The following is a 16,095-nucleotide window of genomic DNA, read 5'->3' as shown; positions in this document are numbered from 1 at the left end:
TGCCTTAACCAGAGTTTGACGAAAGTCTAAAGGGACATGGTAAATCTACAGTAGGATGAAGAGAGACATCAATATGAACAAAACACAAACACACAGCTTTGACATGAACAAATGAAATATTTCCATATTGCAATATTGTAATTGTGCAAATGTGTACTCAGCATTAAAAAGGAATGTGCTGTATTTGTTTGGGTGTTAGCAGACATACTGCTGTCAATAATGTGTCTTAATTGCTACAGTTGTTTAGCAAAATAACCCTACCTTTATCCATTGAGTCAACCTCACTTCATCAGCATTATAAATGTTATTATTACCAAAGGAAAATATGCTTTTGAAAATATATTCAGTAAAAGTCAGATATGCAGCTGATTGTTTTGTTTATGCTTTAAGAAACAGCAGCAGCATATAATCAACAGTGTTGCTCCCTGGCTTTAGTCGTCAGCCTTGGTGCTTCAGCATGGCAGTTTCAGTGCAGGGTTGATATGTTTTTGTTTTCTTGTTCGTCGGTGATTCAGAAGTTCAAGATCAATAAGTAAACCATGCTGGTCTCTCTCCCGCTCTCTCTCTCTCCTTCTCTCTCTCTCTCTCTCTCTCTCTCTCTCTCTCTCTTTCTCTCTCTCTCAAATTCACGTTGTGTTTGAACAGGATCAGGATAGCTCCCCGTGAGGAACTCATCGGGACATCATCCGCACAAATTCTGCGAATTAAAAGAAAATGTACTGGTTGTTTTACAGGTGTATCATCACCAGAGAGACTTTGTGCCACTGGATGAGCACACAGCCCCACTGTATGCTGACTAGCACCAAACAACAACAACAGTAAAGCAGGTGAATTTAGTGAGGCATTCATCAGCTAAATAGCCAGATATTTCTCTCAGGAGTTGGTAGTGACCAGAAAAAGGCATACAATGAGAGTGGATTTACTATGTTTCCTTTCTGAAAAATAAATCCAGCCTCAAAAGTCACCTTTATCCAGACCTTGCTTATCATGATCTGCATTTCTACCTATTGCGTATGCAGTACAATGCAGGGAAAATGTGAAAATGATGTTGGAAGAATAGCTAAATCGATGCTGAGAAAAGCAGCACTTTCAAATATTTTCATCCTTAACAGGCTGCATGTATTTATCTTTTTCTCTGTGGTTAATCTATGAGGTGAAGTAATCCCTTGGTATGGAGATAATCTGACAGACAGACCTACTAGCTTCATCCCCTCCCCTCAACATCAGCATGGTATGGATATCAGCTATACACACATGTTGGGATTTTTGATTGTACTTAGAAGTGTGTGTGCAAGTGTGAGTGTGTTTAAGTCCTTCAGAGGTTGGTATGGTGTAAGCATGTTTGATGTCCTGGGCTGTGCTTGTAGATACATTTGTTAAATTGCATGAATCAAAAAATGTGTCTGCATAAGATTATTCACCTTCAAAGTCTACGTGCCCATCTCCGTTGAGGTCAATGTCTCGTAGAATTTCCTCCAGGTCTCTGTGCCCAACCTGAAACAGTCAGGTTGCGGGGAATTGTGTGAATTTCGGTGGCACATATTCAGAGTAAACAGACATGATTCACACAGACACTACAGAGAGCTACAGAGAAGAGGAGGGCACACGCTCGCAGCAGCTGTGTACCTGTTGTCCTAAAAGTTTCTTCATTGCTTCCCTTAGTTCAGCTGTGCTAATCTGACCGTCACCATTAGTGTCAAACTGGGAACAAGAGACAGAAAGAAAAAATTATAAAAACACATGACAGCTTTCCCCCTTGTATTATCCTTGTATTATAAGCCTCCATCTAACACAGTCAGCATCAAGGATTTCCCAAAATACCAGTACAATACTTTAAGATTATTATTAATTCATCTGACATTGTTTTATTTTGCAATATTCCATTGCAAGATAAAACAATGTCAGATGAATAATACAAGTCAGGTAAAACTCTAAGATACTCTATGCAGCACATATTCATTCATCAGTTTTACCCTGTAGTCTCAACTCTATTTCAATTTATTCAATCCATTTCATTCATCATGCTATTAACACCTCACCTCCTTGAATGCATCCCTCAGCTCTTTCACCCCAATCATGTCTGCTGTTTCAGCCAGAAGTTTGGGCCCCATGAGTTCAACAAAGTCCTCAAAGTCAACATGTCCTCCCACTGTTGGACAGATTGGAAAGAGGAAACTGGGTTAACCTGCAGGGTATTCTTAGAGACAAAAATACTCTAATGAATTGCCTTATTTGTTCTCAATCTGATGATTTTTTAAAAGTGGCTGTAAAAGCGTGAACTAAAACTTTCTCGAATTGAGGAAATAATTTATACATTATAATAATTTCCACCGTTTGACAGAGACACCTTTTTTTAAAACTTACAATTCATGTTGATCTGCTGGCTCAGTTCTATCAGCTCCATCTCTGTTGGCATGTAGCCCATTGTTCTCATGCAGTTCCCCAGGTCTTTACAACCGATAAACCCATCCTTGTCTTTGTCGAACTCCTTAAATGCCTCACGCAGCTCTGACAGAGGAAGATAAAAAGGGTATAACTTTGTGAGATAGGTAAAAAGTACTATAAGTATTTTGGTTTAATTCTCTAAATTCTTCTAAATTTTTCTGAAATGTAACGTACCATCCATTTCTTCGGCTCTTAACTCTCGGTCCTGCAAAGGATCACAGGGCAAGGTTAGGATCCGAATGCTGCTGATATTTTTTTACAACCATGCCAATATGCGGCACTCCTCACACAATGTGATGCTGTAAAAAATGAATCAGCAACTACAGGTAGGTTTCTCAGACTGCCAAGAGTCTGCAGGTTTCCTTCCAGCCAGAATGCAAAGGCTTATAGGTGAGATCACCCGCTGAAGAAAACCTGCAGACTTTTGGCACCAATGCGACGAACAACACATCCTACTGGATTTTTAGGAGAATGAGGATTTCTGTTTAATGAACATCTTTTTCAGCATTTGAACCTGAATGCCTGACTATATCCGTAGTGTAGTTGTGTGTTTTCAAGTAATAGAGATGCAGTGGCGATGGAAAGTATGCAAGAGCTCCCGTATTTGCCAGTCCGTTGAACTAAAATGACTCAATCTCAACCCCTGCACCCATTACGAACGGATATGTGAAAGCTTGTCATTGGAACGATGTAAAACAGCAGTCGTCTACACAATTTGATAACAAGACCCTGTCCCTGACAGCCAGGCAAGGTGGAAATAGACAAAAAGGCATAATGGACTCATGTACGGAGCATTTCTGCCTTCACCATCCAGAATTTCCCCTGGGGGACAATAAAGTCTAAAGTCTAAAGTCCATAACCCTGCTTTAATAACCCTCCATCCTGCCCCGAATGTCCACTGTGTTTATGATACAGCCTAATGCCTTAAATACACACACACACACACACACACACACACACACACTTGCATTCAGCGTCCTGGCTATTAAGAACACTTCATAATAAAATGATTGTTTTTATAGAATGTTCGGGCAGAGAACTGCCTTGATTGTTCCAAAATACTTATTGTGTAATAAGAACCAGAGCATAGCTGCCTCATCTAAACTGAATTTCTGTAAAACCTGCAGTGTGTAGAATTTTGGGTTTTATTTCCTAGCAGATTTTGTAGAAAGTAATTATAATATCCATAAGTACATTTAATTTAGTGCATAATAGCTGAACATTTTTTTCCCCTTAGAAAGGATCTCATATATGTCCATATTTCTGCATATCTTGGACCAAGGCCTAGTGCCGCCATCTTGAAAGTGTCATAGTTGGAATGTCATCAGGTGCATTGTTTAGAAATTAGAATTGTTCTTGTCCTTGAAGGCCACTGTAGCTTCTGTTATTATTCGAAAGGGTTGGGGTTACCCAGGGAGTGTTGCATTCTAGAACTTTGTAGAACTTTCTTGATGATGTCATATTACACACTGCACCTTTAAGTTTATCAAACGTAAATGACAATATATTATTTTGGATTGATAAATATGTGTAACTCTTTTCACATGCTTAGTATCATGCAACTAACTCCCCAAATTACATACTTACAAGATTTTGTGGATTTGGGTTAACGGGCTTTAAGTGCTGGTCTAAAGTGAGATGTGATTATTACACACATTCATCACCAGTTTTCTGTTATTGTGCACGTTGCATTAATGCGTGCTAATATCTTGGCATGCATGCACATGATATTGTCTGGACTTACGTACAGGCTGCCGGCCTTCAGCGAAGCCCTTGCGTAGAAAGATGCATGCAGGCCCCAGCACGTTTTGCATGTTGCCTCCGTTCTGGGCCTGGGCCACTAGCGGCTCAAGATAAGACCCCCCACAGCCCCCCTCCTCACAGGACTGCACTGCTTTGTAGTTCTTCTTCTGGTCCTGGAGCAGCATCCCGGGCGGGGGGCAAGACATTGGAGCAGGGGCAAAGACAGGGGTAGAATACCGTGACTCAGATTGTGGTTGCAAGGAGTCAACAAGGAGACGGGATACTTGAGGGGGTTCAAAAGACACATGTCCATCAGTCATATAGAGGTGTGGAGTCAGGGCCATAACCTCAGTCAAGAGGGAAGAGGTTGCAATTTATCATGACAAGGGGCAACTGATGCCGTCCATGAGTGTGCCCCGTAGGTCACAATCCTGCACAACAGAACACTAATAGCTTCTGTGTAATGTGTCACAGGTAATGCCAATGGAGGAGTTTATATTATAGCAATAATGCAAAATCTCTTGTCACACAACACACCGACAGCCTCATGTTACTGCTCTCATTTCCTTACAGTCTTGTGGCTATACAATTGAATCACGGTGTATTACAAAATGTGAACTAATGTAGTTTGGACCTTTTACTTATCAGTTATGATAACGTTTACTCTCAACTAAGTAATTAATGAGATCTGGATAAAATTATGTAAGAGAAGTCAGATGGGACTAAAAACACAACCAGTCAGATGTTGACGTTTTAAAGAAGTTTAGCCAAACTTAATTGGAAGAGAAAATTATACTGTTCGATCACAGTTAACAGACAAAATTCAACTTTTTTAATTATTATACTTGTGTACACAGTTTCCCTGCAGATCGAGGGATTATTATCAACCATTTTTGGTGCACCCACTTTCGTTTTTGTGGCTTAGATGTATCAAAGTTGTTGCCCTTTGATCGTCTGCCCTATCAGACCTTGTTGTATGTTGTCAAAACCGTTAGCAATGATGGCCAGAACTACAAAAATAAGACTCAAGTGGTAATAATCTGGAATGGTCTTTTAATGCCCAATTTGCCAATGATAAGAAACAACAAAATTCCCGTGTTAGTAGTAGTAGTAGTAGTAGTAGTAGTAGTAGTAGTAGTAGTAGTAGTAGTAGTGGTGGTAGTAACAGGGCTAGCAGAGTGTGTGCTGGTTAGAGGACACAGTGTCAACAAGACTCATGCTGGGACTGTTACACAACGTTCTTTTGCACCCATTACCAAATAATTGGGTTATACAGGAGATGAAACTACAGTTCAGCCAGCCATTTAAATTATAATCAGCAATTAGCCAATCAACCAGGAGGCAAAAGTTCCCTCACACAGCAGTGATCCCATTTATTGAGAGAGCTAGAGGTCCATTTCAAAATTGGCAATCACTGCCTTCCAATGGACAAAACAAGTTTCCTCTAAATAACGTCAAACAAGATCCAACAATTGCTCAGAATAGAATTCTAATTAGATTGAGTAGAGAAAAAAATCCAGCTGGAAACGAGTGTCGCTGACTCACTGTCACATCCAATTACCAAAGGACCATTTTTACCTGCTGCTTTAAATCTGTCATGAGACATGAGCTATAGTAACAGTATTAAGCTGCTTTTTAACAGTTAACATAAGACATCTACATGCATTAATAATAAACATATACTACAGGCAAATATACACAGAATGATACATACTGTACATTATATCTACAAATGACCTTCACACTCCATCTGTTACCATGCCAGTCACTGCATTCCTACAGTCCCCACCGCAGGAACAAATGCCCACTGGGTAATCTGAACAAGTGATGCATGTAGCAAGGCTGTCTGTGGGTATATCGTGCCAGAAACATAGTACGAAGTCACACGCTTTCAGTTATATAACCCAAAAAGAAATAGAAATAACTAATCTTGAAACAGTGTCAGAGAAAGGCTGAAGTCAAGCAAGCTCTGTAGCATTCAAACCCATCTCGCACAGATGGCATCAACAGTTGCTGTCATATTGTGCTTCCTCAAAGATGTTCAGCAGCTGATATGAAGGAAAATCTATTTGTGGGAATGTCTGCCTGCTACACTGAGAGTATATTCAAGCATATACTGATACAATGAGGAGAGCAGATGCAAGATATGTTGTACGGATGAAGGTCATCATCTTGAGCCTTTGGAAGAATGGTTCTGAATGGTCTTCCGGCCTCGTTTCTCAATTGTGCACTTAAGATGTTGTCTAAAAGACTCAATGCCAGTGGTGCGTTTGAGCAAACAGAATCTGACGTTGTTGAAGCAGCACAGCTGTTTGCAACATTTCCGCTGTCTAGTATCATCCTGCAGGTGCACGCTCAACAGGGTAGCATCTCCCGCCAGGTCTTGACCGACTCGAAAGTTTGGCGCTATGATCCAAATTCACCGTTTGAACCTCAGCTAACAAGTCAAGCAGAGAAAGCATCAACCAACTGCTCTGACCTTTGTCTAAAAGACTAAAATATTCTAGGAAATGCAACCATGCGCTGATGAGACGACCGAAGGAACTACTCTCTACTCTAAAAAGACATACGACAAGGTGCAAGTGTTGGTGATGAATTAAGTTCGGAGCAATTCATAAAGTACATTCAGAATGTGTTTTAAAAGGAAGTCAACAACATCAAAACTACAAGCTCCTATGTTGGTTGAACATTGATAGAAACAACAAGCTTCGTCTTGAAATACCCTTCCATTATCCTTCAAAGTATTTGGGCTCCGTCAACACGAAACAAAGGGAAATGGTTAAAGACAGCCTGTTAGTAAATACTCAGTCAGACATCACACAGGGATCAGTCAGTAGTACAGTTCCGGTCGAATAGCTTTCGGTCAGGTGGGGGTGGGGTTGGGGGAGGACGCCGTGGGACAAACATGCACCAACAGTTATAAAAAGTGTAAAAACCTCAAAGCGTATCTTACCTTCTTGTTGAAAATTTTAACAGAGTTGCCCATTGCAAAAAAAAAAAATCCTTCTTGTTTTATGTTTTCTCCCTACCTGTGTCTGTGTCAGTGTGGCTGTGTGTGGTGGGTGTGCGTGAATGCATGTGTGTCTGCGTGTGGATCTGAGCATGCATGTGGATGGGGGGGATGATTGGAAAAGGGAAAGAGGGTTCGATGGGTCATTGATTGATATAAGAGGACATTTGGGAAAAGGCACGGAAAGGAGGAGTGGATATATATCACAGGGTTAGGGTTAGGCTGAGGGAGATAGCAGGCAGAGGACGGAAGAGTCTACGGGGAAGACCGGGAGGCACAGAGGCTGGGAGGTACGAGGGGAGGGACGCTGACACACAGGAGGGTTATACGTGAACAAGAACAAAAGGACAGATCAGACACAACACAACATTAAGCATGCATGTAATCAGAGCGAGATGCAAGCGCCAGGAGTAGAAAGAGCAAGATTGCCTATTCATTCCATCCTCTCTCCTACGGTTTATTCACTCCCCTCCCCTCTCTATCTCTCCCTTACTCTCCTTCTCTCTCTCTCTCTCTCTCTCTCTGTCCGTCTGTCCGTCCCTTGCTATTTTCCTTCCCCTCACTCTCCCCCACTCTTGCTCATCCCACAGTTTCAAACTATCTATGCGAATGTGACTGAGGAGGCTCGTTCGGACAAGCATATTACCTTCCCCTGAGCGAGACGCTGGAGACACTAATCCAAACATGCGCGGGCACATGAACACAAATACACACACAAACACATTCACACACGCACACACACTTGATTAAACACACTAGGATGTGAGGCTGTGGAGCTAAAAATATAACTCACGCACTCTCTTTTCACCCCCTACTCACCCACATCTCTCCCCACTCTTCGCCCAACATCCATCCATGCCTCTCTCTCTCTCACACACAATCACACACACACACGTAGATGCATTACATAGTCATGTTAAGCTTGAAGGGCAAGGATTCAGATCAAAGGCAAAATTTGCAAGAATGAAACATAGATTCTGAACCACAAAGGATGCGAACCAACACGTGCAAATGCAAACACGCACACAGCAAATTTATGCTCTCTCTCTCAGCCCCTTTTATCTGCACACACACACACACACACACACACACACACACACACACACACACACACATTTATTGTAATGTATGACTTAAATAGTGAGTGCCTCCAAAGATCATATACTACCTCTAAAACCAGCAGTGAAAAGTAATATACATGTACAAATGTACAATTTAGAAGTACTTTTTCTTTACTTGAGTATTTTCATTTTATGATACTGTAAGCTTCTACTCCATAACACTTCAAAGAAAATCTTTATTCATTTTAAATCCACTTTAGTTATTTAACAGCTATATTTGTTTCCATATTTAGATTTTGCACATAGAAATATGACTATAAGATAAATGATATAAAATATTTGGAACAAAATATGGTTAATAGCTCCTCTAGTTCAACCAGCTTTAAAATGTTGCACCCTTATTAATACATTAGTGACAACAATCCAATAATATACATGAGGTAAATAAAAACTAAAATAAGCTGATCTGCATAATGAAAACTTCTGCTTTAAGTTCATGCCAATAATACTTGTTAATTCAGGAATCATTTTACTTGTAAGACAGTGTTTTTATGCCTCTGCGCCGGCCTGTTCTAGTTACATTGTTGTAACTTTTACCTGTGAGCAAACGATCCCCGCGACAAATTCATTCTTAAAATAACATTTACTCCCTCTCACTCACTGAAAAATCTTTTTAAGTTTAACATTTCCCTTGTGTACGTGGCATATTGTATCCTGATTGGCCTTCAGAATAGTTAAAAAAAAATCCTGCTCGTATGTTCAAGTTTGAAGGTAAGATCTGTGTGCAGAGACGTCCTTACTTCTCAAATTCATCCATCAAACATCCAAGTGGAGTAACAATAGGAAATCATTTTATTTTTAGCAGAGGTGAACATTTAAGGATCTGAGTAACTCCATTACCATTCAAAGCTACAAACCACATCACACACTGTAGAAACCCTCAAATTCTTTACGTTGATGTTTATGTTTTTTTACCAACAGTATTCCCCCCTGAGGGGGCTGAAGTAGCAGCCATTTCAACACTGATGAACACCCTCCTTTCCCTCCCCCCTGTTGGACCTTGTTTATTCTCTGCATTTCTTTAATAAACACATTCACGCCGGCGTCGTTTCAGATCTCGCTCCCATTCAATATCACTGCGTCTCCTCTGTGTGGCTCTGCCGATGATTCACCCAGCCTCTCACCAGAGGCTCATTGTGAACTTCAGAACACATCAGACGTCAGACACAGGAGCCGTCAGTTCTCATAATGTCAGACCACAGTGTGCACGGGCATGGGATACATTTACCCCCTCTCTCTCTCTCTGGATGTATCCTTGTCCCCCACCTCTCTGTCTCTCTCTGTCTCTCTCTCTCTCTCTCTCTCCTCTCTCTCTCAGTCTCTCACACACTCACACAGACACACACACTTTACTTTTACACATTTACATAACTTCGCACATGTTGACATCTCAGGAGTAAATTCATCAGGATTGCTCAGGATTCATAAAGATTTTCTCATAAACAAGTAAAAACTAAATATTGCTCTTCCAAAATTATCATTTTGTACACAGTGTAAAGAAATCTATACGCATCCACTAGACAGGTAACTCAATCCAAGAGGAAATATTAATAATAATCTAATATATTTAAATATTCATAGGCATTTAGCTTTTCTAATGAAGAGGTCGAATAACATCCTGTTCCATCCACTGCCATCAAGCGTGCTAAATAAGCAGATATGCGAGGAAGTGGAAGGAAGGGATTGCTGTAATAACAAGCTCTCGTGATGCAATTTTGCTTTTGTAAGGCAAAACACATTTCTAATCATTCTTTTGATTTGAAGAGGCTAATCATGTAATGGTCATTGCTCTGAAGCTGCCGGTTTTTCCTCATAGAGTATTCGGATGTGGAGACAAAAGGGAGAAAGTATGTTTCCGTGCGTACATTTCTGTCGTCATCGCAGCACATCTAGGCGGCGAGAACGCATACACACAATGCACACTTGCGTCATCTTTGTGTGTTTGCGCTTAAACGTCACAGCCTTATCCAACAGTTGATTCATTCAGTCCAATCAGAGTTTTTCTGGTGTTTACTTTGATTTCAGACGGTTCCACTTGCACAAACAAAAAAAAACATTGCCTTGTCTCATTGCAGCCAATTTGAAAAGCTCTGTTGTCTTTCCTCTGACCCGTTTCTTTTTCATTTGTTTTGTCTTCTGTCTGATTTGAAACGTCTTACAGTGTCTCTCACTGATTTTTTCCTCTCAGCCTCAGGTCTCCATGAATATTTAGCATCCTCACTCACCGCCGCCGCTCTCACACTTGGCTGCCTAATCCTCATCTCAAAAAAGGGATTTAACCAAAGAGTGAATTCCCTGCCTCCGTCTTTTGCCAGCACAGACATAAAAATATCCATCTGTGTCTAAAAATAGCCGCTTATACCCGCGACATACTGGAGGCATATGCTGTGGCGAATATGATGCTGCTGTTGCTCTCTTTCTCTCCCATTTCAAACCAGCTCACTCATCTTATTTCACTCATTTTGGCCTTTTCTAATGCCCCCTATGTTCTATTCAGCACACTCAAAGTCGTGTCAAGGTCAACGTGACACCCTGGGAGAGGGAGAGAGATTTTCCCATATACTTTTTCTTTTTATTATACTTCACACTTAAAGCATGCTGGTTTGCATACTGCAAAACCTAATTGGATGTATTGGGGCATCAGAGTATTTTTGTCATGCTGCATTTGACATGCATGTATTGGTACATCCTAAATCCTTTTCTGGCATACCAAATAGTATGCAAGGTTAGCCAAAGAAAAAGGCGAAAAGGCCGACAGGAAAGGTCAGTTGGAGTGAGATGAGTTGCAGGAAAACCTTGCAGGGAAGTGAGGGGCTAATCTGTGTTTTAAGACCTTTCCTCACATTGTCTTTAGAGCTGTCAGGTGGACACAGGGAAGTGAGATGTTGATTGCATGTTTGTCTTATATAACAGCCATCGGGTCAGCCAGCAGCCCCCTCTTCCCATTTTATTCTATGTTCTCCTGCGAATTTATCCAATTGCCACGCTTCCCTCACTTTTGTTTTCCTGCTTTTTCACTTCACCCCCATCTCCCTGATATGGCACACAGTGCACTGATAATCTCTCAGTCTCACACACACACACACACACACACTCACACTCCCTGGGTTCAGATCTATTAGTACAAACAGTACTTGCTCCCTCTACTGGTTTATACACATATCCTTTCATCTCCATTTTAATAAAAATAAATCTCCTCTCTCCAATAACACTTTCTCAGCCGTGGATAACCAGAGTCTTTCATTGACAGCTCTGTGCCACAGATTTCCAGCGAAGGGTTTGCAGAATAAGGTCACTGAAGGTCACAAGAATGGAGGGATGTGATGATGGTTTGGAATCTCTTAAAATAGACTTTACATTTCTACTGGGACAAAAAAAAACACTGCTCAGACTCTGTCCTTGGTCAAGGTGCCCGGTGTTACCTTGTTAGTACAAAGGCCTGAATGTGCAGAAATAAAGCAATTTTTTCTTCACAACACCCGCTTCTTCGAATACATTCATTCCCAAGCATCATTGTATAACAACCATCTCTAACCATCAAACTGCAAAACACATTCAAGCACCTAACCGCATTTGACATTTGTCCTTATTTCTAACCCATACACTCGCCTTTGTGGTAATCGTGATTCATCTTATGAATACAAGAGCATGTCTTGGAGAAACATGTCCGTACTAGAAACCAACTCTTTAATTCACTCTGGGTTTTTCCCTCCAAATTTGCTCTGTCAGGTATCTTTTTGCCAAAGGCTTGAATATTTTAGAATGTGTAGAAAGTCTCTTATAATCAGGTCTTCGTGGACTATTTTTAGCTTCTTCCACTGGCAGTGAATGGGTTCTGTTGATATTGTATGCAGGTCTTGTTGTTATGTAAGGAAATGTGAAATGAAACACTATGCAGCGTGCAGCATCTCAAACCTGCATTCTGCGCTGCTCTGCCACATCTATTCAAGGCGCATTAACGGCATGTAATTATGACATGCATGGTCACTGAAATGTAACAGCTCGGGCAAGATGCTTAGCAGGTGCAACAAAAACATGCGCGCACAAACAGCCTCAGATCAATTCACTCCTCTGCCGTTCTCCATCTTTTCACTCTCGCACACATACATCAGTCGCCCCCTTTCTTGCTCTCTTTTACGCAAACACTGGTGTGCACAACTGAGTGACGTCCACTCTGAAATCCATTCTGCATATTGACAACTGACAAATGAGTCGGTTAATGAGTCATCCTGTCACAATATTTGTTTGTTGTCATTCACACACTGCTGCACAATACTTTTGTGACTGTTCCCCCCGAAAAACACAAAGAGTTTCATGTCGGAAATATCTGAGTTTCTGATGGAAATGACAAAACATCTGCTATTTCCTCGCACGTCAGCAGCTCCGGAGACCTTTATATAGCACACTGCTGCATGGATTTTGCCTCACTGGAACCCCCAAGACTGATTGAAGCTCATGGCCTGGATTGAGTGGAGTTATTTTTGGAACACATTAGTGTTCTGGGAGGTAATTGTCTCCCCTTGAGCTTTTTTATCGCAGAGAGAAGGATTTTTTTGATGAAACAAGAAAAAAAGGATTGGGATGGATTAGAAAACCATAAGTCACTGTACTGTGTGACCAACACGACCTGAAGGAGTCACAGTGCAGTACCTTGCAGAAAAGTCATTTATTAGTATAGGTGAGAAGGTGGTGCAGGGAAGGACAGATACACCCTTTATTTCACCCTTTGACAGAGTATAATTGAAATGTGTATTAAATGGCTTACTTACCTGTGTTTGTGTGTGTGTGTGTGTGTGTGTGTGTGTGTGTGTGTGAAAGACAGACAGACAGACAGAGAGAGAGAGAGTGCTTGTACGTGCGTGATAAGCTCTCATCATCGAAAAGTTTTCCACGCAGAGGGAAAGTTGATCCCCCTGCTGTTGCTCAGGTGACAGGTCACAATGAAAGCGACTGTATTCATATTGGGGATGCACAACAGACTATAGCCCCCCTCCCCTTACAGGGAGCCGATACCAGATACATACAGGAGTCAGATTTGGACTGCATAGATGCATCCATTTTTAATTTGCCCAGGTGGAGGTCCAGTCGTTCATGGCTTAATAGGTTCCAGCTTCACCTGCACATCACCTTTAAACCTTCACCTTCCGTTTACCAATCAGCTTTGCAGCATGTGGTTCACTTTTTAAATATAATCTATGAGGAAGTGAATCTGGAAATGAAGGTATAAAATCACAACTGTTTTTGTCTGTTGACTGAGACTAATAAAACTATTGTGAAGATTAGATTTTGGACTGGATTTTGTTTTTCCTATTATTGATACTGGATTTATACTCTTGTTGATTGACCTCCAAACAATAAATATGTTAAGCTACCTAGGGCTCCAATTGCACCCCCTGAACCTCCCTCTTGAAGTTGCCTCTCCCAAATGTGCCATGTTTAGAAAAATGTTTGGTGGGTTGATCCCCTTTTCCGTGTGTGTGTCTGTCTGTCTGTCTATCTGTGTATGTGTGAAATTAATTTTACTTGAATGCAAAATATTCATAACATGCATGTATTTCTATAGGCCGAGATCTCTAGATTGGCATCATTTAGAGACCAGTTTACTTTTATGGGCTTATTACTTATTACTTATGTGTGCCTATTATTCAAATAAAATATTTTTTTTTGCAAACATGATCTCACATGAGAAAACAAACACATTGCTTAGTGGGCTTCGAGTAAAATTGGGTTCTGTTTAAATTGACCTATTTTTGCATTTCCTTACAACAGAATAGCTCAAAATATTGATTAGTTGAAATAAAAATGAAAATTAATCTTTAAATCTACTTTTAGAACTGAAAAACTCAAAAGTTTAATTCCCTTTTCTTGCCCACTTACCTGCCCAAACACTGACTTCACTATGGGGTGAAGATTAGAGTCATTTTCAGACGTGGTTGCGCTCAGTTTTTTGGATGCTTTAGACTTGGCAGGTGCCCTGGTCGCAGGAGGGTCCGACGAACTGAGGCTGGAGGATGACCCGGTGGTGATGACTCTCTCACTGGGCTCGAAGAAGAAAGCCGCATCGTCCGCCTGTTTTTGATACGATGGAGTGGGAGAGCTCCTCTTGTCCTGCCGGGAGCCGCCCTGCTGCTGCTGCTGCGCTGCGGGAGGCAGCTCACCTCGAGAGGACTCATGGTGATGATGGGAGTGTTTGGTTTTTGTGGGCTTGCTGCGCTCTTTCTGATGCCCACTCGTCCCCACTGCGTGTCTCGCATCCTCCGGAGAGTAATAAGCATCGTCCTGCCGGTGAGACTGGCTTCTCTGCATCCGGTGATCACCTACACTTCGGGGATCTACCGCATGTCTCGGTTGGCAGAGAGGTCTCCGTGCACTCGTGTCGCATTCGTCCTCCGCCCAGCCCGCATCCCCGGCGCTGCTGCCTCCGGCTCCGGCGGGATGACGGCGGGCGTGGTGGTGGCTCCGGTGCTCGTGTGGTGGACCATGACTGGAGTTGGCAGCGGACCTGCGGTGGTTCTGCCCCGATGATTTGAGCAGAGAAGTGGTGGACTCGCTTTTGGGGAGAGAGGAGCTCATCGTTCGCTCGCTCGTCAGGCGAAGAAGAGCTGGAGGTGCTAGAGGTCGAGCTTTAGGTGGAAAAAATAATAGGCAGTGCTACGGACACGTTCAGGTGTCGAGCATCAGCCAGTAGTTTGACCCTAGCCTACTACAGTCTATGATTGGAGCCCACTCTCTACTCCACATACACACACGCGACCAGCACTAACTGCACAATCCGTGGTGCTGAAGTTGAAGCAGTAGCAGCAGCAGCAGCACTAGTAGACACCTGATTGAGCTCTCTGTCAGCAGTGAGTGTGAGGTGCAGCCTGATAAGACAGTGGGTCTGACGCCTCACACAGGGCTCCGCTAAGTTTGGATGACAGTGTTGCAGTGGCGCGTGTCACATGCAGACAGTCCACGCGTAATGTTAATTAAGAGCCACGTCACTACAGATCATTTTTCGCATAATGTGCTGCTTTATGTATGAGCGTCTCTATATTACGAGATCATTCACGTTTTCAAAAACACACCCACATCACATAGGCCTATGAATGGACTCGTGCTTTTAGACAGATTTACTGTAAACTCAACAAGTATAGGCTACTGCAGGGACATTAATGGCATGACATGATCTCATGTGTCCTAGATCAAATGTAGTCTAACTTTACATTTTCTAAGGACTAAATACAGTAGCCTATCAGGAGTCAGGACTAGTTCAAATTAGACCCACGATAAAGCAAATTATTGAAAACGTTAAAAATTAAAGAGCAAATGTGTAAAAACCAAGGATGAGAAGGTGAAATCATTTTACTCAGTTAGTGGATATTTTGAGCTATGAATACTTACATGACCTGTTTGGAATTAACACTGAGGCACCATTTATTTATTAGTCAGCATTGGAATGAGCATAGAGTTAAATAAGACACTCAAAAAACAGAGGAAGAAAGTGGAATACGTTTTCAGCAGTAAAATAAATAATAATAATAATAAAGGCTGTTATGTTTTGACCTTTTTTTCCAAATCATTTGAAAGAAATATGAAAAAGCATAAATATACCAGATCATTTCATCCCTCATATTCCAGATTCAGTCTCTTAACCAAATAGTTCTTTACAGCCCCTTTTACACAGATATTGCGGCATTTTGACGGAACAACATCACTCCAATATGCCAGCTTTGCTTGCTTCTGTGTTATTTACACAGAACCAAGCAACGCCGGCCTGCTGGTGCATCAGTAGCC

General features: G+C 41.7%; 1 protein-coding gene across 1 annotated transcript; it reads right to left on the bottom strand.

Moving 5' to 3' along the window:
- Positions 1 to 592: 592 nt before the first annotated feature.
- Positions 593 to 14,892, bottom strand: cabp1b (calcium binding protein 1b; the record flags this gene model as incomplete). The annotated part of the gene is made up of 8 exons (XM_080047034.1): positions 593 to 697; positions 1,422 to 1,494; positions 1,627 to 1,701; positions 2,040 to 2,149; positions 2,365 to 2,508; positions 2,620 to 2,650; positions 4,194 to 4,361; positions 14,197 to 14,892. 8 exons carry the CDS (start codon positions 14,890 to 14,892, stop codon positions 672 to 674), a joined length of 1,323 nt encoding a protein of 440 aa, XP_079903160.1. The 3' UTR covers positions 593 to 671.
- Between the last annotated feature and the right edge of the window lie 1,203 nt (positions 14,893 to 16,095).

Source organism: Ammodytes marinus (genome assembly GCF_949987685.1).
Source record: "Ammodytes marinus genome assembly, chromosome: 18".
Lineage (NCBI taxonomy): Eukaryota > Metazoa > Chordata > Actinopteri > Uranoscopiformes > Ammodytidae > Ammodytes > Ammodytes marinus.
Note: the sequence above shows the minus strand (reverse complement) of the source record. Positions and strands in the feature narration are given on the sequence as shown.